This window comes from Neoarius graeffei, chromosome 28 (genome assembly GCF_027579695.1).
Source record: "Neoarius graeffei isolate fNeoGra1 chromosome 28, fNeoGra1.pri, whole genome shotgun sequence".
Lineage (NCBI taxonomy): Eukaryota > Metazoa > Chordata > Actinopteri > Siluriformes > Ariidae > Neoarius > Neoarius graeffei.
In genome coordinates this window covers 49,285,770-49,313,113 of record NC_083596.1, presented here as the reverse complement: position 1 = coordinate 49,313,113, position 27,344 = coordinate 49,285,770, and the positions used below count along the sequence as shown (strand labels likewise).

The 27,344-nt window shown below is 43.9% G+C and overlaps 1 protein-coding gene across 5 annotated transcripts in view; it reads left to right on the top strand.

Moving 5' to 3' along the window:
* Window positions 1–960: 960 nt before the first annotated feature.
* Window positions 961–27,344, top strand: part of slc8a2a (solute carrier family 8 member 2a) — a 30,608-nt gene continuing 4,224 nt past the window's right edge. Inside the window, exons 1-9 of one of the 5 annotated variants that reach the window (XM_060912938.1) lie at window positions 1,027–1,233; window positions 2,214–2,351; window positions 6,670–6,897; window positions 11,172–11,441; window positions 11,895–12,335; window positions 12,678–13,024; window positions 20,840–20,943; window positions 21,082–21,099; window positions 21,377–21,388. In XM_060912938.1, the coding sequence (XP_060768921.1) occupies window positions 1,054–1,233; window positions 2,214–2,351; window positions 6,670–6,897; window positions 11,172–11,441; window positions 11,895–12,335; window positions 12,678–13,024; window positions 20,840–20,943; window positions 21,082–21,099; window positions 21,377–21,388 (1,738 nt within the window). In that variant the 5' untranslated portion in view covers window positions 1,027–1,053. Of the gene's footprint in view, window positions 1,234–2,213; window positions 2,352–6,669; window positions 6,898–11,171; window positions 11,442–11,894; window positions 12,336–12,677; window positions 13,025–20,839; window positions 20,946–21,081; window positions 21,100–21,376; window positions 21,389–22,222; window positions 22,253–23,456; window positions 23,482–24,898; window positions 24,925–25,398; window positions 25,428–27,344 lie in introns of all 5 variants that reach the window. The other 4 variants (XM_060912936.1, XM_060912935.1, XM_060912937.1 and 1 more) reach the window with 4 other exon arrangements.

The following is a 27,344-nucleotide window of genomic DNA, read 5'->3' as shown; positions in this document are numbered from 1 at the left end:
AGGGACAGATTTGGGGGGAGGGGGGGAGAGGGAGAGAAAAAACACAGGTTGTTAGGTATGCCTAATGTCACCTGAATAAGTAGGAACAGTATACATATTGTACTGAGTACAAGCAGGGACTCCGGCAACTAACTATGACAGCATAACTAAAAGGGGAGAGCCAGAAGGTAACACAGGCATGAGGGGCCCCGGGACATAAAGCAGCAGCCACTACACCATCAACAAACTCGAGTGAGCAAGCGAGTGGGGACTGACAGCATCCATACATCCCAGTTTACCAAAACACTCTGTCTGAGGATCCTCCAGATCTACACCTTTACCTCATAAACACCATTAACACAAGGCTTGACTAAACAGATATGTTTTCAGCCGAGACTTAAACACTGAGACTGTGTCTGATTCCCGAACACTACTTGGAAGGCTGTTCCATAACTGTGGGGCTTTGTAAGAAAAGGCTCCACCCCCGATGTAGCCTTCACTATACGAGGTACCAGCAGATAGCCTGCACCTTTTGATCTAAGTAGGCGTGGCGGGTCATAGAGGAGCAGAAGTTCACTCAGGTACTGTGGTGCAAGACCATTCAGTGCTTTAAAGGTCAATAGTAGTATTTTATAATCAATACGAAATTTGATTGGGAGCCAGTGCAGTGTGGATAAGACAGGGGTGATGTGGTCATATTTTCTAGTTCACAGGGTCATGTAGGTTTGGATTTTTTTCCCCTTAATAATAAAAACCTTAATTTAAAAACTGCATTTTGTGTTTACTTGTGTTATCTTTGTCTAATATTTAAATTTGTTTGATGATCTGAAATATTTAAGTGTGACAAACATGCAAAAAAAATAAGAAATCAGGAAGGGGCCAAACACTTTTTCACACCACTGTATATATAAAACGTAATAACTCTGATTCTCTCTCTATGCAGGAGGAGACTGTCTCTCTCCTGCCTGCTCCTTTGTGGTCATGGCGTCTCCTCTCCTCCTGCTCCTCCTCGTCCTGTCCGTGTTGTGTGTGTGCGGCAGCGCTGAGGTGAACACCAGTGCTAAGCAGAGCTGTATGGTGAAGGTGGAGTGCTCCGAAGGGATTCTACTTCCTGTTTGGCTCCCTCACAACCCCCCGCTGCCCCAGCAGGTGATTCGGGCTGTGATCTACTTCCTGTTTCTGCTGTACATGTTCCTGGGCGTGTCCATCATTGCTGACCGCTTTATGGCCTCCATCGAGGTCATCACCTCACAGGTACACACACACACACACAGAGCTGTATTTGAGGAGAGTTTTCATCATAAAGACTTGTTCATCACATCAGAAATAACAGATTTATATCACTTATACATCTTATAGTTTTGGGGTTTTATATTGAGAGATTTTTGGTGCTTGCACATCACCCTCTTCTCATGAAATAACTTTGTGGCTTTTCCACAGCAACTTGGTGTACACAAAAATAAGAAATAATTGTATGAGTGTAGCTGTAACTCCAAGCCCTCTGTCACTTGAATCCACTTTCACCCCTATTTTATTTTGCAGTTGGACCATACCATTTAAACATCCTATACACACGCATCTCATACGCAGAATTTCATATTCATATTATCACACGTAAATAACAATATCTATCATTGGGGTGTCAATGATTCTGATACTTCCTTGTTCTGTTAAAGATATATTTTGATATTTTTTAAGAATAAATCTATTTTTATTTTTAGTGTGAGATTCAGTTAATTAACGACAGACGTATTTTTCAAAACTTTTTCCCCATTTTTTTTACCAAGGGTGCCAATACTTCTATCTATCTATCTATCTATCTATCTATCTATCTATCTATCTATCTATCTTTGGATTTATTCAGTTGCCCATATGTTTGTATGTATGTATGTATGTATGTATGTATGTACAGTATGTCTGTATGTATGTCAGTCTGTCTATCTGTTTATCTGTCTGTTTCTATCTATCTATCTATCTATCTATCTATCTATCTATCTATCTATCTATCTATCTATCTATTCTGTCTGTATTTATTTAGCTATTCATATGTCTGTCTGTCTGCTTGTTTGCTTGTCTGTCTGTCTATCTATCCATCTGTTTACCTGTTTGTCTGTCTCTTGTATAGTCACTCTCTACAGTGTACTTTAATACTAATCAGAGAATATAATTTCAAAGTGTGTGTGTGTGTGTGTGTGTGTGTGTGTGTGTGTGTGTGTGTGTGTGTGATCCTGTAGGAGAAAGAGGTGACCATTACAGGGCCAAATGGGGAACAGACAGTGATAATGGTACGGATATGGAACGAAACTGTATCCAATCTCACTCTGATGGCCCTTGGCTCCTCCGCTCCAGAGATCCTCCTGTCAGTTATAGAGGTACACACACACACACACACACACACACACACACACACACACACACACACACACACACACACGCACACTTCTGCCCTGGGTCATCTCTGTCATCTTCTCTTGCGATAGTGTCAGTAGCAGATCGTACACACACGCACGCACGCACGCACGCACGCACGCACGCACGCACACACACACACACACACACACACATTCTTGTACTTCTATCATTGTGGGGACACTCATTGACATAATACATAATTCCCTAGACCCTGACTCTAACATTAACCATCACAACTAAATGCCTAACTCCACCCCTTACCCTTACCCTAACCCCACCCCTAACCCTAACCTCAACCCCATTCTAACCTGAACCCTAAAACAAGTCTTAACCCTCAAACAGCCCTTTGAAGAAGTGAGGACAAGCCAAAATGTCCTCACTTCCCAAAAATGCCCTCACACTGTTTATTTATTTATTTGTTTATTTATTAGCTTTGCCATAGCAAGATCTATATATGCACATACATAAGAGTGGGAAACTACTACAGCTTGCACCAATTACAGTGGCCCCAAATATATTGCGCCAATTACAGTTTTTAAAATATATATTCCGGTTCTAAATATGCAGCAAGTAAGCACACACACACACACACACACACACACACACACACACACACACACACACACACACACACACTTTACTCTCCAGATCCTTTCTGACCTCACTGTAATATCACACACTCTACATACTTATTAACACAAGATAAACAGCAAACACAGTGGTTACCTTTGCAATAAGCAACTATTTCACACACTGTTTTTCTACACACACACACACACACACACACACACACACACACACACACACACACACACACACACAAGCTCATCTTCATTTACTTTCCCATTAAACATTAACTCTTTTGGAAAATTGTCTTATTACCAAACTCACGTTCCCTGTGCCTGTAGATGCTCATTAACCTCAGACTACTGGAAATAGCCACAATGCTTTTTTCCATTTGACACATGAAATTGACAATTGTCCTCCACTGTCCACTGATTGACCTTTCTGCCCTCTCTCGTCTTGTGCCCTCTCTCGTCTTGTGCCCTCTGTCAGCCACATCTGCCCTGCATTTCAACTTGATTTTTGGCTCTATTTCCTCTCATGATTCCCAGATAAGGGCCATGCCCAATACATTATTAGCTCTAATGAAGCTTGTTACCTGAGCCTTAGAAGTTCTGAATGATCTCCATACCATAATCAGTCAACAAGAGCTCATTAAAGACTATACAAGAATGAAGGGCTCGTGTCAATTTTGCCAGAGCAGATCGTTACTTTAATCAATAGTGGTATGAGAAGTGATTATTAAACTGGGGGGACTGGGTTTTTAAGAGACGTGGATGTAAGAATCGTGGAGGAATTGGGAGAAGACAGGTGTTGGGACCTGGGAAGCAAGCAAGCAAGTAATACAGACATATAGTATATTGTAAGAACAACTGGGGTTTGATCAAGCCTAGAGTTGGCTTTCTGAACAAAAAATATTAATCTAAGAAACAAAAGTCCCTTAAAGGAGATACGCAGAACCTTTATTTTTAAATACATTCCTGAGTGGATAGTATCTCCATCCCTGGCTCTTGTATGCTGCATAAACGGGAATAAAAAATATATTTTTGAGAGTTAAAATCGACCGCAAAGTTGGCATTGGAGCTGCCCTGCTGAGCCAGCCAGCCCTGAGTGCGTGACATCACAGCAGGAACTGGTTTTAAGGCCGAGGCCTTTTATAGCTATAGACCAAAGACAGACTTGGCTGGTAAGAGTGGTTGCAATGGCCTCTTCATTCAGATTTATTGGAGATTCTTCGGATTCCTCAGATAGTAATCAGTCCCCCCAGGATTTCACGGGCCTTTTTTGTGATTGTTGCGGGCTAAAATGTCTGATGTTGCGGGGGGTTTTCCAAAAAATTGCGATGAAAGTCGCGGTGTTTTTTAGGTTTTTGTTGCGATTACATTGCGGGAGGAAGTGAAAGTTGCGAGAAATTGTTGTGATTTTCTCTTTTTGTGATTAAAATTGAGTGATATGTTAAATATTAAAGTTATTACTGAAAAACTATTGATTAAAAAAACAAAGACACTGAGAAATGGTCCTATAAACAACTTTACCAATATAAAAAATTACCAGGACTACAAAAATGCAGAAAAATAGGCTTTACTTATCCAAATGCACCTGTTGGTTCAAAAGTTAAAGTACAGAGAACCTCACAGCACAACATGAAGTTACCTTAAAATATAATATAAATGCCTCAGCTTTCATGTAAGAAAAAAAACTATTAATATTAGTACTGTGTGCAGGCAGTCTCTCCTGAAGACTAAATTAAACAATAATTATAAACTAATAAAATAAATGGCTCAGGCTTCATAGAAGAAAAAAAACCAATTTGAACAGAATCTCACAGTATGATGCTGAAGCTGCCTAAACAATGGAAAATAAAATACCATTTTGGCAAAAACGTTGGCGTCCATTAATTTCTTGTATTAAGCAAAAAAATAATATAAAATGCGCACAGTCCTTCACTGTAAACATAACACACTTTCAGTAACAGAATTTAAGCCTACATAAACACTGACTCGCACATGCTGCTTCTCTTGAACGTATACACGGAAGTAAGGCGGAAGGTGGTTTGTCGACATCACCTCAAGACGACGCCAACGATTGGTCAAATTTGCGGGAAAGTTGTGGTGATTGGATATAATTGCGACACCGCCCTGAATTCGCGGGGATTGGTTGAATTTGCATTGAAGTTGCAAATCGCAACATCGCAAAATCCTGGAGGGTCTGAGTAATACATCTGACTGTGATAGTCCTGAAATTGGAGTGTGTGTACATGCTACTGCTATACACATAGAACCATATCAGTTCAAACCATCAGAAAGTGAATCCGATAGTAACACGTCGGCCACGGAGGCCCTCACCTTATGAAATAAAGCCAGAGAACAAAGCCATCTAGAGAATTGGATGGAATTGAACTGACAGTCTCATGTGACTCTCATTAAAACACGATAGGTGTTATAACTTATGCAACATACATGTACATGCATGCATTTTCACTGATAAAACATAAAAGGCTAATTAAATAATCAGATGAACTGAGACAATCACATTCTGAAGCAAATTAAATAATTTCATACCGGTAACTTAAACACACAATACAAGTTACATGTATTAATCTAAATGCAGGTAAACAGCGAGTGTTGTTGTTGTTATGCAACCAAATGAGAGTCGCATCTTACTCATCTGCGTTTTCGCTTCTTGAAGGCCGATCTTGTGGCTGATTGTTTTGAAACAATCTGACTTTCAGTTCTTCGTTCGGTTCTTTGTTCATTCGCTTCTTCCACATAAGGCCAAGATATTGCTGCTGAGGTAAGCATATCCAGCGGAGAAATCTGATGACTGGTCCACTCATTCTCCATTTTCTCCATACTGAGTACTCCACCATTACTGCTCGCCGGTCACACTCCGGGAGAACTGGTGCAACTGAACTTACTTTCCTTTTCTTGTAGTTTTCTTTTCCTTTAATTGTTGGTACTGCACCCTCTTTCAATACAGGCTTATAGCCAATACTCCTCAACAGATCAGAGGTTTTGTACGAGTCCTCAGTAAAATGTGCAGAGGAGAGACCACTTTGTAGACGCCCAATGTGCCCGTGAACTTCTCGCAAAACGCGTCCAAATCTTTGCAGTTAGTACATTCTTGGGCCATGAATGCAACATAAAGCCACCTTTTGTCGTGGTGCTGCACCCACCAGCAATGCATCTACGTGGCATGGTGATAAATTAGCTCAAAATGGAAGCTCGAAGTTGCAGTCAGCTCTGTGTTTTAGTCTAGCGACAATGGCAATGAGACCGACAGCCTTCCTGTTGTGACGTCACAGATGTCAAGGTCATTCACTCAGACTGCTACCTATATGAAATCACTTTAATCATAAAAATTACTATATTATATTTACTGCTAATGCTTAAAACAATTCCTATGCCATTCTTGAGGTCTCAAGGCATTTATAAACAAAAAGTGAAGCCATGGTTCGATGTATCTCCTTTAAAGACAAATCCCTTCTGATAATAACATGGCTTATCTTTTTATTTCCTCTAATGAGAAGGACATAGACAAACCAAAAAACCAAACACCCACGTCTGGAACTACAAATGGCCAAATCAATGGAGTCTTTCTTCCAATCCCCAAAACTGTGTGTATATATGTGCAAGCATTAATGATGTTAGTGTGGTCATTATTGGTATGCATATGGGTGTGTTATTGATGAATTGTGTGTTTGTGTGTCATCAGGTATGTGGGCACGGCTTCAAATCGGGCGAGCTCGGCCCTGGCACGATCGTGGGCAGTGCTGCCTTTAACATGCTCATAATCATCGCAATCTGTGTGTTTGTAATCCCGGATGGTGAGGTGAGGAAGATCAAACACCTGCGTGTGTTCTTCATCACCGCCTCCTGGAGTATCTTTGCCTACATTTGGCTCTACCTTATTCTCTCCGTCATGTCCCCGGGCATTGTTGAGGTATGTGTTTGTTTGTTTCCTTTTTAACTGTTCTATTTGAGTCAAAATTATTATTATTAATAATAATAATAATAATAATAATAAGTTACATTTATATAGCACCTTTCAAAAAACCCAAGGACGCTTTACAATTATAAACAAGGAAAGAAAAAAAAAATAAAAAAATATAATAAAAAATAAGGGCGGCACGGTGGTGTAGTGGTTAGCGCTGTCGCCTCATGGCAAGAAGGTCCGGGTTCGAGCCCCGTGGCCGGCGAGGGCCTTTCTGTGCGGAGTTTGCATGTTCTCCCCGTGTCCGTGTGGGTTTCCTCCGGGTACTCCGGTTTCCCCCACAGTCCAAAGACATGCAGGTTAGGTTAACTGGTGACTCTAAATTGACTGTAGGTGTGAATGTGAGTGTGAATGGCTGTCTGTGTCTATGTGTCAGCCCTGCGATGACCTGGTGACTTGTCCAGGGTGTACCCCACCTTTCACCCGTAGTCAGCTAGGATAGGCTCCAGCTTGCCTGCGACCCTGTAGAACAGGATAAAGTGGCTAGAGATAATGAGATGAGATGAGATAATAAAAAATAAAAATAAATAAAAAATAAAAAGTCCACCAAGTAGGGGTCAGGATGTAATTCCCGTGGTGTAGCAGTCACAGTCCCACCAAAAGGCGCACGAAAACAAGTCCCACATCTCCAGCACCGCCGCCGTGATGCCGTCAGCAACATCGCTCGAACACCACACCATGGATCCACACAGCGAGCAGAGAAGCTCCGCCATGCAGAGCACTGGTGTGTCCCAAACCGCCTGCACAGCCGCAGCGACACCACTGAGCAACATCGCTCGGAACATCACGCCAAGCGTTAAAGCGCAGAGTGCTGGACAACCACGATGTAAAATGAGCAACGAGCTTACTGCAGTCCATAGCTGGGAGCGCAGGCATCGCCCATGGCGAACCAAGGCCTGGAGGGAACCGACGCCCAAAACTGGGTCTGGAGCTACACCACAACCGGCAGACAAAACACTCAAACAAACATCAAACTACACAAACACACAGAAAAAAAATAGAAAAAGAAATAAAATAAAAAAGCTCTGGTGAGAAGCGGCAGCCAGAACGCGCACGATGTACTCTCAACCGAAAACGGAAACAAAAAAAGAATTATGCTTAATTATGCTTCAAATTCTTTCAAACAATATTTGACATTTTATGGAAATGCATATGATGCTCAGTCAATTTATTCAAGATATTTATATTGCCATTCAAAAAAGAAACCTTTATCTGTCACAGATACATTACAGCACAATGAAATTATTTTATCTGCCTATCCAAGCTTATTAGAAAGCTGGGATCAGACATGATGCAGCACCCCTGGTGCAGAGGTCTTTACTCAAGGGCCCAGCAGTTGTGGTGCTGGGGTTTGAACCTCTGACCTTCTAAACCAGGGGTCACCAAACTTTTTTCTCTGGGGGCCACATTGTCGTTCCTGACTGTGATGGGGGCCGGGGTCGGGTCAGCTATATCACATAGAATTGTATAACCCAGACAAATATGACCACCAGCAGGCCTCCTTATGTAGTAGAGATTACTAGCCTGGCACGGCCATCCCCACTACTATATCCATACTACTATATCAACACTTGATTCCTGGCACATATTTGTTTATCTTTACTAGTGGTTTGCAAAAGTAGTAATCGAGTCTTCACACTTTGTTTTAATTTGAAATACCACAGATATTCCATTTATTTATTTTCTAATAAAAATAATATCAAAGCTGTCAAGGTAAGAAACATCTGCCTAGTTGAGGTGATTGACACTGGCAAAGGTGAGTGGAAAATTATAAATTGTAGGTAAGCCTGTTGATATCATTAATAATATTAATAATAATTGTATGCAGCACTTAATAAAGGTCAAATAAATAGGCCTATAAAATAAATACATTTTAAAAAACAGTGAAATTATAATATGAGCAATAGATCACAGCAGTTGTGCTGTGTCCTGCACGTCATTGCTCTCATCCATGGCCAAAGCAAAAAACTCGAATTCTGACGCTCTCTCATTCAGCTGGTCCTACACGTTGTCCCCCAAATCTTCGGTTCGCCTGGTCATAGTACTGTAGGTGCGGAGAGACTCACCGCGTTGAGCGCATCCTTCTTGTCGGGACACACCTCCTCGGCCACAGCAAGCATGCATACTTTAACAAAGTCCCCATCAGTAAACGGCTTTCCATGGGTAGCTAGTAGGTGAGCTACCTTATAGCTCGCTCGGACAGCAGCCTGGTTGATCTGGGTTTGGCGAAGGAATACATTCTGTTGTGCAGCCAGTCCGCATTTCATCCTCCGAATCCTGTCTGCTCTTGTTTGCCCTCGCAAACTAGCATACTCTTTGTGGCATAGTTCGAATTACGTGGGAGCCAATGGGAGCTGAGCTCCCATTCCCTCAGGCTCCCATGAAAGAAGCAAACTTAATTTTCTGTGGAAGTCTCTCAAATACGTCATATAATCACCATAATAAGCTTGAATAGCCTATATCACCATATAAATAAAACTCATTTCATTTCCGATCACCATGCAGCCATAACTTTGTATTGAACGTGTTATTAAACCGCAACATGTACGGCTGTACTTCACCACCACACCACTATGCGCGCAAACTGAAATTTGCAGCCTGCGAAATCGAATGTGAAGGTAAGTCCGAAGAAGACTTGTCCTCTATCTCACAACGATCTTCCTTTGTTTAACAATATATATATATATATATATATATATATATATATATATATATATATATGCAACACCGTGTGCGTGCATGCGCGCGCCTGTGTGTGAAAGCTGTGCACTGCAGTGCGCAAAAGTGCGCTGGTCCAGGAGAGCGAGTATGCATTGCTTTTTTTTTTTTAAATAGAGACCCCCATAGGGTCAAATTTATAATTCGAACCCTGCTTTGTGGCGGGTTTCATAGTGACGACGCAGATTATATTCTTTGAAAACCGGCACACTTTCTTTACATACAAGACAAACTGCACAGTCCTTACACTGAACGAAAAAATAATCGGTGGCCCACTGTTCTTTAAAAACTCTGCACTCTCTGTCAGCTTTTCGCTGACCGCTAGCCATTTTGCTGTCCTGAACACTGACAGTTCTCTGCGCGTGCGCTGCCTGTCACTGCTTGATCGCGAGCATATGACGAAAATTCGGAAAATATGAATAGTTCATTTTATAACTAAATATCAATTTTAATTGATAAAATCAACAAAATACAAGATGCAGACATGTTATTATTTGCCAAAAAGCAATTTAAAAAAATAGGCCATGACCACTTTTGGGGATTGCCTCATAGGGCCGGTTCAAGTGATGGGGGGCAGAGGGGCTGGGGGGCCGGTCAAAGGGGGGTAGTGGGCCGGATCTGGCCCGCGGGCCGTAGTTTGGTGACCCCTGTTCTAAACAGTAACCTAGAGACTTAACCATTGAGCCATCACCACCCTGAAGGGAAGTGGGGTTGGGACATGCCAAGTTGGGTCTATTTGCAAGGCATGGGTACTTGAAAAGGCACAACAACTCTCCCTAAGACCATTTCAAGCACCATGAGTTACACTCAGTAGTGGTGCAAATCCCAAGAAACTGCAGCTCTCCTGTAGTGTGTTAGTCTTCTAGTGGCCTGTTTCAGCGATACTTTAGTTGAGTTTATGGTCCTGGAGCTTCACCTGTCTTTGGAAATGTTTGCAATGAGGCAAGTGAAGTTTAAGACAGACTGCCCTTATGGCCATGAAGATGTAAGAATTTGATTAGACCATGCATCAACAAGTCATCAAGGTAGACAACACAGTGAATGCTTGAGATTTGGCAGAAAGCAAATTTTATGCTCGTGAAAATGCACACCCTTGACCAAGCAAAGGGAGCTGGAGTGTTACACAGCCCAAACGACATAACCATAAACTGCTAAAGCCTCTGCTCTAGGATAAAAGCTGATTTCTCCCACTTTTCAGGTGCAGGAAGACCAGAGAGAGCATCATCCCGTTTCAGTGGTGTAGGAGTCCTGTTTAGCAATGCCGTCCAGATATTGGTAGTCTATACAGAAACACCATGTGCCATCATTTTTCTTCTCAAAGACTGCTGCTTCCATGCATGGATTACTGGACAGGTCGATTGTGCTGGCTGCTGCCAAATCATCTTCTCTTCTGTTTTCCACTTTTGCTAGATGTGAGGGTGTTAGGAAGATCAGATCCTGTGCTTCTGGGGGAAACTCTCATTCAATACACCATCAGACTGTACATGTTTTTCTTTTTGTGGCAGGTGTGGGAAGCCCTGCTCACCCTCTTGTTCTTCCCCGTTTGTGTCCTGATGGCATGGATTGCAGACCGACGGCTCCTCCTCTACAAATATCTTCATCGGCGATACCGTTCCGACAAGCGCCACGGCATCATTGTGGAGACGGAGGGCGATCTGGCACCCAATGGCATTGACATCATCATGGAGGGGAAATTTCATGGCAATGCCAATGGTGGCCCTAGCAACGTCAACAACATGGAGAAAAGCAAAGACCCTGAGCAAGACCGTGAGGAGGTACAGAGAAAGTGGGAAAGAAAAACAGACAAGGAAAGACAGACAGAGACTGAGACAGCAAGATTAGGAGAAATCTGAGAAAATGAAGCTGAATAGGAGAAACTCTCAACAGTAGTTAGCCTTACAGATTAGTCAGTTTTGAAATCTTGCTGGCATTTTGCTTTAAGGTTTCTGTAACACTGCTATAATGTGAACAAAACTTGTCTTGACTATTCCTAAAGCATTTCTAAGATGTTGCTAAGTAGTTGCATCAATGTAACATTACTTAGCAATTTCTGAAATCATTCTTAACATATTGCTGAGACCTTGCAGAAATGTGTTAGTTGTTCTTGAAAAAATGATATGCTAATACATTCAGTTATTGAAATGCTCATTTCTAAAAGTTATGTTTCAATGACAACAAAAAACTTTTTGCTAAGCTATTGCTCATAAGGTTTCTGTTTATCTTTGTAGGTGATCCGGTTGCTACGTGACCTGCGACAGCAACATCCTGAGAAAGACTTGGACCAGTTGATTGAGATGGCCAACTATTCGAACCTGCAAAAGCAACCCAAGAGTCGTGCGTTTTACCGCATACAGGCGACACGCATGATTATTGGAGCTGGAAATGTGTTAAAGAAGCATGCTGCAGCAGAACAGGCCAAACGTATGAACACCGGCTCCAATGATGATCTACTGACTTGCGCACGTGTGGCCTTTGAGCAGGATCATTATCGCTGCAGCGAAAACTGTGGCCAGTTGAGTGTATGGGTTATACTGTGGGGAGGCAGTGGCTCCGGAACATTCCAGGTGGACTACCGGACTGAAAATGGCTCAGCCAGCGCCGGAGTGGATTACGATTACTGTGAGGGAATGCTAGAGTTTCAACCTGGAGATACACGCAAAGAAATAAAGGTAGAGAATGTGTGTGGCTTAAGCTGGAAGCAGGAAGATGGAGGAATAGCAAGCAATCCAGTCACGGAGGCTCTGGTAGTTTGGGTAGACTGGTAGAGAAGGAGAGCAGATAAAAGTTACAGCTTTATGGTTAGTGAGTTGGTAAATTTTTATGGTGAACTCAAAACAAAATTATATGATCTGTAAACAAAATATTTGGACCAAGAACTGAGCCTTGAGGAATCCCTTGTGCAGGAGCATATATGGGTTTCAATTGAATAAGGCAGTTATGTGTGTGTATCTTACTGTTATATTATTAATGTATGAGTGATGTGTGTGTGTGTGTGTGTGTGTGTGTTATAGATTGGTATCATAGATGATGATGTTTTCGAGGAAGACGAGCATTTCTTTGTTCATCTCTCAAACCTGCGTGAGTCAGGGGTCGAAGCCACAGAGGCCGTCCAACTGGTGGAACCAGTGGTTGCCACGGTAACAATTCTGGATGATGACCACGCTGGCGTGTTTTCATTTGGGCGGCGCGAGATCCTTGTTGCTGAGTGTGGGGGTTTCGCTGAGGCAACTGTCACTCGGGAGACGGGAACACGGGGCACTGTGGTCATCCCGTTTCACACTGAGGATGGAACGGCGCGCAGTGGAGTCGACTACCAACAAACACACGGCGAACTGGAGTTCAACAATGAGGAGAACTGGTACGCACGCACACACACACACACACACACACACACACACACACACACACACATATATATATATATATATACAAATTCCCTGTATGTAAGTGTAGTACGCAATGACAGAAAATGATCAATTTGTTCAATGTGTGTGTGTGTGTGTGTGTGTGTGACAGTGTGTTTTATTGATGGTGTAGTGTCTAGTGTGCGACAGATCTTCTTCCCATTAAAGATGTAAGCGGTGAATGCTCAAAAAACACAGACATTAACGCACATCGTGACTGTGACCTCATCTTTTGTTATAATTTAGAATTTAACTTTGTACAGTTTTTAAATTTATACTTATATTTTATAATGTTTTTCCTTTTACATTCATGTATCATTCCCTGCACATAAGCACCGAAGGTACAGCTTGATATTAACCAGGTCATATTTAACTTTCATATCACATTAACTGCTTTATCGTTTACACAATTTCAACTGAACTTTTTTTCAGTGCTCTTGGTTCTAGAAGTTTCTTTCACGTTTATCTTCTCCATCGACCTTTCGTGGCGTTTGTAAAAAGGTGCTGTGAGTTAAAGGGCTGATGACACGAACATGACTCTATGCAATTTCTTAAATAAACTATACAACATGGCAAACATGTTAGATTTCTGTTATAATTATGTGAAAAGAAGCTGTTGTTACGCGAATATCCAACTTTTAATTGCACAGCGCAAGAAAACTGGGTCCGTGGCTTGCGGCCATGTTGTGACATCAGTGGAAGAACACGCTGCGGTTCACTGGCTGTTCTACTCAATGGAAATGGCACATGAAAACGCCGGTGAACTCTCTAGCTCTTCCTCTTCTGGGAGTCTAGAATTGTGTTGTGAGTGGGATAGATCGGAAGAATCAAGTGATGACGAACACGGGTGCATCCAACCGTACAGGTTTGAACCTGTTACTGTGCAATCTGAGAGCGACTCCGACCCCGAGATGGACAGTGGACAGGCAGACAGCCCAGCATTGAACACCACAAGGTTGGATAACAAGGATTGGTAGGTCAACCCGTATTTGTTCAAAATGTTACGGAATCAATATTTTAATATTGTGTATTGTTGTCTTGCATGTGTAAACACTGCTTATATCATGTAAGCCGTATGCTACACTGAATACATAGTTCCTAATGGAGCATGCAAACGGCTAACATAATAAGCTTACGACTATGCCTGATCCGTGATACATTTAGGATAATATTGGCAGGCACGTCTTCTAGTTTATGGCTTCTTAGTTTTATCCTTGAATGAAGCAAAATATTTGATAACCTACATCAGTGTAAGCAAATGACAATCTGTAGCCTACTTGTCTGGCTAAGTTAGCTTTCCCTCAGTGTTTGCTTTGAGAAACAAGCTTTCACAAGCAAATACATGACTGATATCACGCCAACTTTATGATTACATTTATGATTATCATGAATGTGTACTCTATGATGTGTACTCTATGAGCACTCTGGAGCGAGTCGCTTCCAAGATGGTCGCGCAGACCGCATGGTTACTATTTTTAGCATCATGTCGGAGCACTCTATAGCTCTACGTACCTTTATCTTATGTCGTTTCTCAACACGTTCTGACAGGAGGACTGTCTTTGGAGGAGTCGCCTTGTCCCAGGCGACTGCTGGATCCGGCATAGCTACTAGTAGACCCCCTCCGGAATACTGTAGGCACTGCTGATGGCAGCAACACATGTTTGTGCTGAACTGAACACCCAAGAGATTCCTTTAAGCTGGGAAGGGTGTCAAAACAATCCAAATCGAAGTGTTCAGAGCACAGGACGGATGTTGGTGAGGGCTCCCACTTGTCACAAGCGCGCCTGACTTGCTTCACCCACTTCGGATGCAGCTCGGGATCTCTGGGAAACTTGAATAAACTTACCCCATCCTTGTGGGTTTTGGAGCAAAAGCCAGCAACACAACGCGAAGGCATAATAACTATATATCACGGGCGATTGCTCTAAGACAACGAGGGAGGCTCAGCCTCCTCTAAAAATGACGAACATAGTGTAGGATGAATTCCGCTAGGCTTATGTTATAGCCGACCTTATAACATTGCTATTTCAGATCCAGAATCATTATGTGCTCAACCCAACTACAGTGCGAAATCATTCCCAGGGGTGATAGTGTTCCAGCGCGCCGTGGCTGGGGGAAAAAAAAAATCTAGTTCGCCCATTGTCCTGTGTCATTCTGAGATGCGCAGATAGACAGTAAAGGGAATTCGGAATTCCCTTTACTGTCTATCTGCGCATCTCAGAATGACACAGGACAATGGGCGAACTAGATTTTTTTTTTTCCCCCATCCACGGCGCGCCAGAAATCCGGTGCGGCGCCGGAACGCTATCACCCCTGCATTCCATTATAACTTTAATGTGTGCATGATTTTTTCCCCCTCGTGACAGCGCGATGCAGCGCAGCCTCAGTGGACTTCAATGGCATTTGGGAGCTATGCGCTTTTCAATCTTAAAATGCAAGACGGTTATTGGACAAATACTGTGAAAATGCCCGCCTATGGACTCCGAGCCTCACATGGGCGGGATATGGCAAAGCTTTCCGCGAGGAGACTGGTGATTGGTGAAAGCGGCCGGATATTTTCTTTGATTGACAGCTCGTTTCAACTATAGACAGGCAGCGGTGAATCTCAGTTCAGTCCCATGCAGATTCGCAAGTGCTGTGGTGTATTGTAAGAGATCAGCTTACATTTCGATTTCATTCATTACATACGGTTTCTACCAGCTTTTTTAGTTTGTATATATTTTCATTGTAAATAAAGTGTAAATATAGTGTTGTCAAGTTTGCTATCTTAGTTCCAGAAATTTCGTTTATTTGAGTGACTGAACTTGAACTTGAGGGGGCTAGTCAGCTAGCAAGAAAGCTGTGCACGGATGCCAAGCATTGCTGATTTAATTGGTGACGTGGGCCCGACCTCCTGTGGGTTCACCACCCACAGAGGTAGCAGTAGGGGTTTGGTGCAATGTGGATTGGGTGGCAGTCGAAGGCAGGGGCCTCGACGACCTGATCCCCGGACACAGCGGCTGGCTGTTGGGACATGGAATGTCACTTCGCTGGGGGGGAAGGAGCCTGAGCTTGTGCGGGAGGTTGAGAGGTACCGGCTAGAGATAGTCGGGCTCACCTCCACGCATAGCTTGGGCTCTGGAACCCAGCTCCTCGAGAGGGGCTGGACTTTCCACTTCTCTGGAGTCGCCCGTGGTGAGCGGCGGCGGGCTGGTGTGGGCTTGCTTATAGCTCCCCAGCTCAGCCGCCATGTGTTGGAGTTTACCCCAGTGAACGAGAGGGTCGCCTCTCTGCGCCTTCGGATTGGGGAGAGGGCTCTTGCTGTTGTTTGTGCCTACGGGCCAAATAGCAGTATAGAGTATCCGGCCTTCTTGGAGTCCCTGGGAGAGGTACTGAGGGGTGCTCAGACTGGGGACTCCATTGTGCTACTGGGGGACTTCAATGCTCACGTGGGCGATGACAATGTCACCTGGAGGGGCGTGGTTGGGAGGAACGGCCTCCCCGATCTGAACCCAAGTGGTGTTTTGTTATTGGACTTCTGTGCTAATCACGGTTTGTCCATAACGAACACCATGTTCGAGCATAGGGGTGTCCATAAGTGCATGTGGCACCAGGACACCTTAGGTCGGAGGTCGATGATCGACTTTGTAGTCGTTTCATCTGATCTCCGGCCCTATGTCTTGGACACTCGGGTGAAGAGAGGGGCTGAGCTGTCAACTGATCACCACCTGGTGGTGAGTTGGATCCGCTGGCGGAGGAGGAAGTTGGACAGACCTGGCAGGCCTAAACGTATGGTGAGGGTCTGCTGGGAACGTCTGGCCGAGCACTCTGTTGGGGAGGTCTTTAACTCCCACCTCCGGGAGAGCTTTTCCCAGCTTCCAAGGGAGGTGGGGGACATTGAGTCTGAGTGGACCATGTTCTCTACCTCCATTGTGGACGCAGCTGTTCGGAGCTGTGGCCGCAAGGTCTCTGTCGTGCCTGTCGTGGCGGCAATCCCCGAACCCGGTGGTGGACACCGGAAGTAAGGGATGCCGTCAAGCTGAAGAAGGAGTCCTATCGGGCCATGTTGACCTCCGGGACTCCTGAGGCAGCTGATGGGTATCGGCAGGCCAGGCGTGCTGCAGCTCGGGCAGTTGCGGAGGCAAAAACTCGGAACTGGGAGGAGTTCGGGGAGGCCATGGAGAAGGACTATCGGTCGGCCTCGAAGAAATTCTGGCAAACCGTCCGGCGCCTCAGGAGGGGGAAGCAGTACTCTGCCAACACTGTTTACAGTGCGGGTGGGGAGCTGTTGACCTCGACTGGGGACATTGTCGGGCGGTGGAAGGAATACTTTGAGGATCTCCTCAATCCCACCGTCATGTCTTCCACTGAGGAGACTGAGGCTGATGACTCAGAGGTGGACTCGTCCATTGCCCAAGCCGAAGTCACTGAGGTGGTTTGCAAGCTCCTCGGTGGCAAGGCACCGGGGGTGGATGAGATCCGCCCTGAGTATCTCAAGTCTCTGGATGTTGTGGGGCTGTCTTGGTTGACACGCCTCTGCAACATCGCGTGGCGGTCGGGGACAGTGCCTCTGGAGTGGCAGACTGGGGTGGTGGTCCCTCTTTTTAAGAAAGGGGACCAGAGAGTGTGCTCTAATTATAGGGGAATCACACTTCTCAGCCTCCCAGGGAAAGTTTACTCCAGGGTACTGGAGAGGAGAATTCGACCAATAGTCGAACCTCGGATCCAGGAGGAACAATGCGGTTTTCGTCCTGGTCGCAGAACACTGGACCAGCTCTATACCCTTCATAGGGTGCTCGAGGGTTCATGGGAGTTTGCCCAACCAGTCCACATGTGCTTTGTGGATCTGGAGAAGGCATTCGACCGTGTCCCCCGTGGTATTCTGTGGGGGGTGCTTCGGGAGTATGGGGTTCGGGGCTCTTTGCTAAGGGCTGTCCGGTCCCTGTACGAATGGAGCAGGAGTCTGGTTCGCATTGCCGGCAGTAAGTCAGACCTGTTCCCAGTGCATGTTGGACTCCGGCAGGGCTGCCCTTTGTCACCGGTTCTGTTCATAATTTTTATGGACAGAATTTCTAGGCGCAGCCAGGGGCCGGAAGGAATCCTGTTTGGGAACCACAGGATTTCATCTCTGCTTTTTGCGGATGATGTTGTCCTGTTGGCTTCTTCAAACCAGGACCTTCAGCATGCACTGGGGCGGTTTGCAGTCGAGTGTGAAGCGGCTGGGATGAGAATCAGCACCTCCAAGTCCGAGGCCATGGTTCTCGACCGGAAAAGGGTGGCTTGCCCTCTCCAGTTTGGTGGAGAAGTCCTGCCTCAAGTGGAGGAGTTTAAGTATCTCGGGATCTTGTTCACGAGTGAGGGAAGGATGGAGCGTGAGATCGACAGGCGGATCGGTGCAGCCTCCGCAGTGATGCGGTCGCTTTACCGGTCCATCGTGGTGAAGAAGGAGCTGAGCCAAAAGGCGAAGCTCTCAATTTACCGGTCGATCTACGTTCCGACTCTCACCTATGGTCATGAGCTTTGGGTAATGACAGAAAGAACAAGATCGCGGATACAAGCGGCTGAAATGAGTTTCCTTCGCAGGGTGGCTGGGTGCTCCCTTAGAGATAGGGTGAGAAGCACAGTCACTCGGGAGGAGCTCGGAGTAGAGCCGCTGCTCCTCCACATCGAGAGGAACCAGCTGAGGTGGCTCGGGCATCTTTTTCGGATGCCTCCTGGACGCCTCCCTGGGGAGGTGTTCCAGGCATGTCCCCCCGGGAGGAGGCCCCGGGGAAGACCCAGGACACGCTGGAGGGACTATGTCTCTCGGCTGGCCTGGGAACGCCTCGGTGTTCTTCCCGAGGAGCTGGCCGAGGTGTCTGGGGAAAGGGAAGTTTGGGCTTCCATGCTTAGACTGCTGCCTCCGCGACCCGGTCCCGGATAAGCGGAAGAAGACGAGACGAGACGAGACGATACGATATATATATATGAGTGATTCCACGCTTATGGGTACTGAAATGGGAACATGAACTTATTTTTAAAAATTCACCTAAAACCATTTCTTTTTTTTTTACCATCAGGTCACAAAACATGTAATCTTTAATGAATGATATGTTAAAAGATAACTTTAATTTTCTGAGATGTAATAAAAACATATTTATATTGCCAAAGTCAGAACGTAACAGAAGTGTTGTGGACATATATATTCTCAATTTTAACAATGTAGAATTACTTTTCGAAACGTAGGAAGGTGATGTTTTAGCAAATATAATTAATAAACATGTGTAGTAGAATAAACATACACATTCTTTCAATAAGATTAACATGGTATATAGCTAGATTATAATTAATTTGTAACAGACGCGAGATGGACAATCGTAACAGAAGTAATGTAACAGACATCATTTTGGAACTCATAGGCTTGACTTTGGCATATAAATGTTTTTATTACATCTCAGAAAATTAAAGTTATCTTTTAACATATCATTCATTAAAGATTACATGTTTTGTGACCTGATGGTAAAAAAAGAAATGGTTTTAGGTGAATAAGTTCATGTCCCCATTTCAGTACCCATAAGCATGGAATCACTCATATATATAATAATGTATAATAAAAATACTAATAATGATGAACTGAACACCTGCCGCATCAACAACAAACTGGTAAGTTAGGAGGAAGGTTCTTTCGCTGACGTCATATAGCTCCTCCTCCTCTTTCGTCTCCTGGGTGCTGCAGCCCCATCAAATTTGCCCAAATAGCCGCGTTTTTTATCATAACTTGTAAAATAGGCGCCTTCGTGAATTAATATATGGATCATCGGGAATTACTTTTTATGTTATAAAACATCGCCAAAGATGTCAAAAACGTGTCATCAGCACTTTAAATGATTACAAATCAACAATAACAACAATTTGAACTGTTCTTTGCTAATTTTATGGGAGTTATTTGGTAGTTTGTGGTGGTTTGTCATGTAATTATGTATTCACGTTATGATAGCTGTGTGTTTCTTGTGTATCATTTCGTTAGTGTGGTAGATGTAGTTCTATGGTTGTTGTACGGTCGATTCGAAAGTCAGATCGTATTTGTATTATAGTGTTTTTTTTTGTTATTGCTAATTTCATGGTAGTTGTTTGGAGATGATGGTGGTCTGCTTGGTCGTTTTGTATTAACTGTGTATAATTGTGTGTTTTCTGGTGCGGTAATTGTTTTCGTACAGCACTTGGAGTTCTGTGGTGTGGTTGTTGTAGTTTTGTAGTAGCTTTACAGCAGTTTTAGGTCATAGTTTTGTGATAAAAATGCAGTTGTGTGGTTGTTGTGTGATGGTTTTGTTGTACTGTCCTGATAGTTTGTGTTTTCAGCCTTCATTGGTATTTTTGTGTTTGTTATGTCGTAATTATATGTTGTGACTTCAGTACTGTCCCAGGTTTGTCATGTTGTGGCAGTGGTTTTGTTGTTGTATGATAACTTTTAGGTGAGTAGCTACGTAATAATTACCGAGTTGTACAATATTGTAATAGTTGTGTCGCAATTATCTGGTAGTTTTGTAGTTAAGTTGTGTGAAAGCATTGTAGCAGCTGTGTGGTGATTCAGTGATTGTTTTCTGGTTTCTATTCAACTTAAATGCACAAACTTCTGATGCACTGTGTGTGTGTTTAAATAATTTACAGTCTGTTGTTAAGTATTGATGCAAGTTCATCTTTGATGTGACTTAAGCATCAGGGTCTCTCTCTCTCTCTCTCTCTCTCTCTCTCTCTCTCTCTCTCTCTCTCTGTGTGTGTGTGTGTGTGTGTGTGTGTGTGTGTGTGTGTAGTAAGACAATTCAGGTGCCAATCATCAATGTCCAGGAACTTGATAAGCGAGAAAACTTTTACATCATCCTCAAAGAACCTCGGTGGCTCAAGAGAGGAATTTCAGGTGTGTGTGTGTGTGTATTTCATCAATCAACACGGATTGAATATTACTCGTAAAATTTAAAGTACTGAAACTACAAATGTGTTTCATTATCAGTTGATTAATTGATTGACTGATTGTGTGATTTGGGTCATGCTGCAGATTTGTTGTTGAATCAGGGTAAGCTGTCCGTCATCATCAGTACATACTTGCAGTCTGAGTGTTTGTTTACTTTCCTTCCATAAGTTTGTACTTTTTATTTCACGCTGTTGAAACCCTCTTCATTCTACATGGCCTGAGCGTGGAGTAAAACACCCAAGTCAGGAACTAATCAACAGCAGGGTGTTGGGATGACCTGGGCTATTCCTACCACCCTGAAGTTGATTATTTTCCTACTAGAGCACGCCCAATAATAAGTGTTTTATTCCACAAAATCAAGTTGTACATGAGCTGATAGGCGACGAGGCGCGTAGCACTGAGTTGGCTATAATCCATGTACGATGAGATTGAGTGGAATAACTGTTTTATTCTATCCACATTCACTGGATTTTGAGAAATGGAGCTTTTTTTTGCAAACTTGATAAATAAAAACTTTATACAAAACGTCCGACAAAATTATTTCTGCTTAGAACGTAAACAAACGGGCGAAATGACAGGAGCAATTTGTGAAAAATGTGATCATAATAATTCTTGAAAAATAAAAAGATACGTTCTTACCATCAAATACTTTTATTCCATATTTTGTTGCTTTTTATTTGTATTTTTTGCGGTTTTGTTTTCGAGTAGAGTTTTTATTTCGTCCTCGGTTGGTTCAGCAGCATGCACCGCCATTTTCTTCTTCCTCTTTTGGGTTTTTTGGTGGTTGGCAAACCAACTTAAAGGTGCATTACTGCCACCGACTGGGCTGGAGTGTGGAACAGGAGATACTGGGAGGGGAAAATAACCATATTCTTTTTGCTATTTCTGTTTCTTTTAAATACTTGAAAGTGATATATCTGACTTCATGCGCTCTGCCATTTTGTTTTTCTCTACTCACGGTATATGAGCTGATATCCTAGTACTAGAGTAGCCAATCAGAGCACGCAATTGCTCATTTCCAGTGAATGTGGATAGAATAAATAGCTGTTTCATTCCATGGAATATCATGGAATGTCTGCAAAACAAGTCAGTTCCTGTTCTCACTTGCATTATAGCAGCTATAACAGGCCTGGCTCTAGCTCTCGGTAATGGGGTGGGCCTGGAAGATTTTGTGGTGGGCAAATTATATATAATATAAATCTACATGTATATTCAGAAGAAATAGGATATTTCAGACAGAAATCCTTCATCAGCTGTGCTCTATATACTTACAGTGGTGCTTGAAAGTTTGTGAACCCTTTAGAATTTTCTATATTTCTGCATAAATATGACCGAAAACATCAGATTTTCACACAAGTCCTAAAAGTAGATAAAGAGAACCCAGTTAAACAAAGAAGAGAAAAATATTATACTTGGTCATTTATTTATTGGGGGAAATGATCCAATATTACATACCTGTGAGTGGCAAAAGTATGTGAACCTCTAGGATTAGCAGTTAATTTGAAGGTGAAATTAGAGTCAGGTGTTTTCAATCAATGGGATGACAATCAGGTGTGAGTGGGCACCCTGTTTTATTTAAAGAACAAGGATCTATCAAAGTCTGATCTTCATAACACATGTTTATGGAAGTGTATCGTGGCACGAACAAAGGAGATTTCTGAGGACCTCAGAAAAAGCGTTGTTGATGCTCATCAGGCTGGAAAAGGTTACAAAACCATCTCTAAAGAGTTTGGACTCCACCAATCCAGAGTCAGACAGATTGTGTACAAATGGAGGAAATTCAAGACCATTGCTACCCTCCCCAGGAGCGGTTGATCAACAAAGATCACTCCAAGAGCAAGGCGTGTAATAGTCGGTGAGGTCACAAAGGACCCCTGGGTAACTTCTAAGCAACTGAGGGCCTCTCTCACATTGGCTAATGTTAATGTTCATGAGTCCACCATCAGGAGAACACTGAACAACAATGGTGTGCATGGCAGGGTTGCAAGGAGAAAGCCACTGCTCTCCAAAAAGAACATTGCTGCTCATCTGCAGTTTGCTAAAGATCACGTGGACAAGCCAGAAGGCTATTGGAAAAATGTTTGTGGACGGATGAGACCAAAATAGAACTTTTTGGTTTAAATGAGAAGTGTTATGTTTGGAGAAAGGAAAACACTGCATTCCAGCATAAGAACCTTATCCCATCTAATAATAATAATAATAATAATAATAATAATAATAATAAATTTTATTTGGAGCGCCTTTCAAGATACCCAAGGACACTTTACAAAGAGTGTAAAAATTGTAAGTAAAAGTCAAAGTAGAACTAGTTAAAAAGCACAGAAGCATGACACAGAAACAACAACAAAGTAAAAAAAAAAACAGATAATGCAGCAATACAATTAAAAATAATAATAATAAAATAAATTATTAATAAAAATAATAACCTCAATCATTCAGCATTATGATGAGAAAGCAAGGGTAAAAAGATAAGTTTTGAGCATGGTTTTAAAAGATGAAAGGGAGGTGCATTGACGCAATGAAAGTGGGAGGCTGTTCCAGAGTTTGGGGCAAGCCACACTAAAAGCCCTATCACCCATAGATCGGAGATTTGTGGAGGGGGTGGTGAGAAGGAGTGTATCAGAGGAGCGTAAATTTTGGGTGGGTAAGTATGGAGTGAGAAGACTAGAGATGTACGTGGGTGCTAGGTTGTGCTGGACCTTGTAAACAAGGAGGAGGATTTTGAAATGGATGCGAAATTTAACAGGAAGCCAGTGTAGCTGATGGAGAATGGGTGTGATGTGATGCCAAGGTCTAGTATGGGTGAGGAGTCTAGCTGCAGAGTTTTGGATGTGTTGCAGTCTGTTTATTGATTTACTTGGAAGCCCAATGAGCAGGGCATTGCAGTAATCAAGTCTGGAGGTAATGAAAGCATGAATTAGGGTCTCTGCAGTGGGGAGGCTTAGTGAGGGGCAGAGTTTGGAGATAGTTTTGAGATGAAAAAATGCTGTTTTAGTAATGTGTTTTATGTGTGAGTCAAAAGAAAGAGCTGAGTCAATGATGACGCCCAGGTTTTTCACTTCAGAGGAGATGGTGGTGAAGTAACCTGGGATGGAGAACTGCGCAAGATTTAACTTCTTCAGCAGTGTTGGAGTGGCAATGACTATGGCTTCGGTCTTATGATGGTTGAGTTTAAGAAAATTGTGTGTCATCCAATTACTAATATCAGACAGGCAGGTGGACAATTGTGAGAGGGGGAGTGGATGAGAGGGTTTAGTGTGAATGTAAATTTGTGTGTCATCAGCATAGCAGTGGAAATATAGGCCATGCTGACGGAGGATATGACCCAGGGGAAGGATATAGATGATGAAAAGCAAGGGACCTAGGACAGAACCTTGTGGAACACCATGTGGGAGGCGTGCACTAGGGGAACAGAAATCACCAATGGAGACAAACTGTTCCCTTCCTGTGAGATATGACCTAAACCAGGAAAGTGCAGTGCCAGTGACGCCCAGAAGTGATTCCAGCCGTGTGAATAGAGTGCTGTGGCGGACAGTGTCAAATGCAGCTGTTAGATCCAGCAGTAGGAGGGTGCTGAAGTGGCCTGAGTCAGCAGCAATCAGCAGGTCATTTACGACCTTGACCAGGGCCGTTTCAGTGCTGTGCTTGGCCCTAAAGCCAGATTGAAGCTCCTCCCACAGGCTGTGTGATGTTAAGTGGTCTTGAAGCTGGGAGGCCACAGTATGTTCTAGCAGTTTAGAAATGAATGGTAGATTTGAAATGGGGCGGTAATTCTTAAAATCATCCACAGCTGCTCCAAATTTTTTGAGGACAGGCGTAATGGCTGCAGTTTTTAGGGAGTGGGGGACCACACCTGTCTGGAGAGATGTATTTATAATTTTGGCAAGAAGGGGACAGAGAGCTGACAAGCAGGCTTTAACAAGAGGGGTGGGCATGGGGTCCAAGAGGCAGGTAGTAGGCCTTGCCTTGGTGACAAGATCATGGACGGTTTCCTCATCAACAGCAGAGAAACAGGAGAGTGATTGAGTAGGTGTTGCAGGCAGAGATGGACCGTCCCTCAGAGTAGGAGAAGAGAACGACTGGAGCTGCCTGTAGATGGTGCTGATTTTATTTCCAAAATAATTTAGAAAATCAAAGCAGAGATCTGCTGAGGGAGTAAGTGGGAAGGATTTAGATGGTTGAAGGATTTTATGTACAGTGGAAAACAGGGCTCTGGGGTTTTCTGACCTCTCGCAATGACAGTGGAGTAATACAAGGACTTAGCCTTGTTTAGGGCCTCCTTGTAAACCAGAACATGGTCTTTAAAAGCTTGTGCATGGACAGTGAGCCCAGTCTTTTTACTGAGCCGCTCAAGCCTTCGGCCAGCAGCCTTCATTGCCCTCAGCTCAGGTGTATACCAAGGAGCTGAGTGAGAAAAAGAGACAGTGTGGGTTTTCAGGGGAGCAAACTGATTCAATGTACTGGTGAGGGTTGAGTTATAGGAAAACACTAGGTCATCAGAGCATGAACTGAGTGGTTGCACTGAAAGCTGTGAACGTAGTAAGCTAGCTAACTCAGTCGTGTTGATATTCCTAGTGTTCCGGTATGTGATGGAGCGCAGGGGGCGGAGGCGGTGCTGAGGCTCAGGGATAGCCATACAGAAGAGAACAGCTATGTGATCTGAGTTATGGCCCTTTTCCACTACCCTTTTTCAGCTCACTTCAGCTCACTTCAGCCTGACACGGCTCGCGTTTCGACTATCTAAGAACAGCATGACTCAGCTCGCTTCAGCCCTGCTCAGCCCCCAAAACTCGCACGGTTTTGGAGTGGGACTGAAGCGAGCCAAACCGAGCCGAGTGGGGCTAGGGGCATGAGGAGACACTCCCCTGTGCACTGATTGGTGAGGAGGAGTGTCCTCACACGCCCACACACGCCCTGCGAGCACGCTGGGATCTGCAAACACCGTAAACCCGGAAGAAGGAGAATTAAGAGAATTATGAAGCCTTATGCGCCTCGCCTCATCTATACGCTCTTGCCAGTATCTGTTGGCGTTGTTGGCGACAGCAAGCCACAGCACCAAGACCAGCAACACTAACGACTCCATGTCCTCCATGTTTATTGTTTACTCTCCGGGTTGTGAGACTACCGCTTAAAAGGTCACTGATGTCACTGTTTGCGCCGCCTAACAACATCACCTGACGTCCACCCACTTTCGCTAACTCCACCCAATGTGTCCACCCACTTCCAGCCAGCACGGTTCAGCACGGTTGTAGTCAAAATGCAACTCCAACAGCCCCACTCAGCTCGACTCAGCCCAACTCAGCACGGCACGGCTCAGCCCAACTCAGACGCGTTGGTAGTGGAAAAGCGGCAATAGAGAGGTCTTTAGGTGAGATGTCAGACGGCAATGTACCACTAGGGCAGACGAGATCCAGAGTGTGACCTTTTGAGTGTGTAGGAAAATTAACATGCTGGGTAAAATCAAAGCAGTTTAAAACATTTAGAAATTGGTCAGCAAAATTACAATGATTAGAATCAACATGTATATTAAAATCACCCAGAACCAGGATGGAGTACTTGGGACATACAGAGGAGAGTAGCTCAGTAAGCTCACTTATAAAAACAGAGGATGCCTTTGGAGGCCTATTCACCAGTAAAATGAGTAGAGGTTGGCTGCCAGTAAAACTTAGGCCAAGACACTCAAAAGATGTAAAATCCTGCAGGGGCACAGCCACAACCTTAAAACCAGAGCGATGTATTACAGCCAAACCTCCCCCACGCCCTGACAGGCGGGGTTTATCAAGAAAAGTATAGCCTGGAGGTACAGCTTCATTTAGCGATATATGTTCGTTTGGAAGCTGCCACGTCTCTGTTAGGCACATACAGTCCAAGTCCAAGTCTGTAATTACATCATTAATGAACGGCCCTTTGTTATTAAGGGATCGCACATTACAGAGAGCAAACATCGCCAGTGCATTTGAGCCGCAGATTGGAGAGGGCTTGGTAAACTTTACAGCACATAGATTGTCCTGATTCGCATTACGCTTCACAGCATCAGGACCAGTGTGGTTGCGACACCGGCTCCAAACAGAGTCAATGTTGTTGGGGTGAGAAAAACGAGCAAACTTTCTGCGAGAGCCTCTGTGCATGTATTTAGGCCGACGACGCAGAATGCCAAGATGTTGGTGCATTTTAAGGGCATCGGAGAGTTTATAAGAGTCTTTACGTAGGCTATGAAAGAACGCAGCTGAGTATTTCACCATGGTTGACGAGTGCAACAGTTTGTGCGGAATTTGACAGGGCTTTGGTGACAACAGCCAAAGCTCAACCAGGAGCCAGAGCAACACCATCGAAGGTCGCATCAGAGG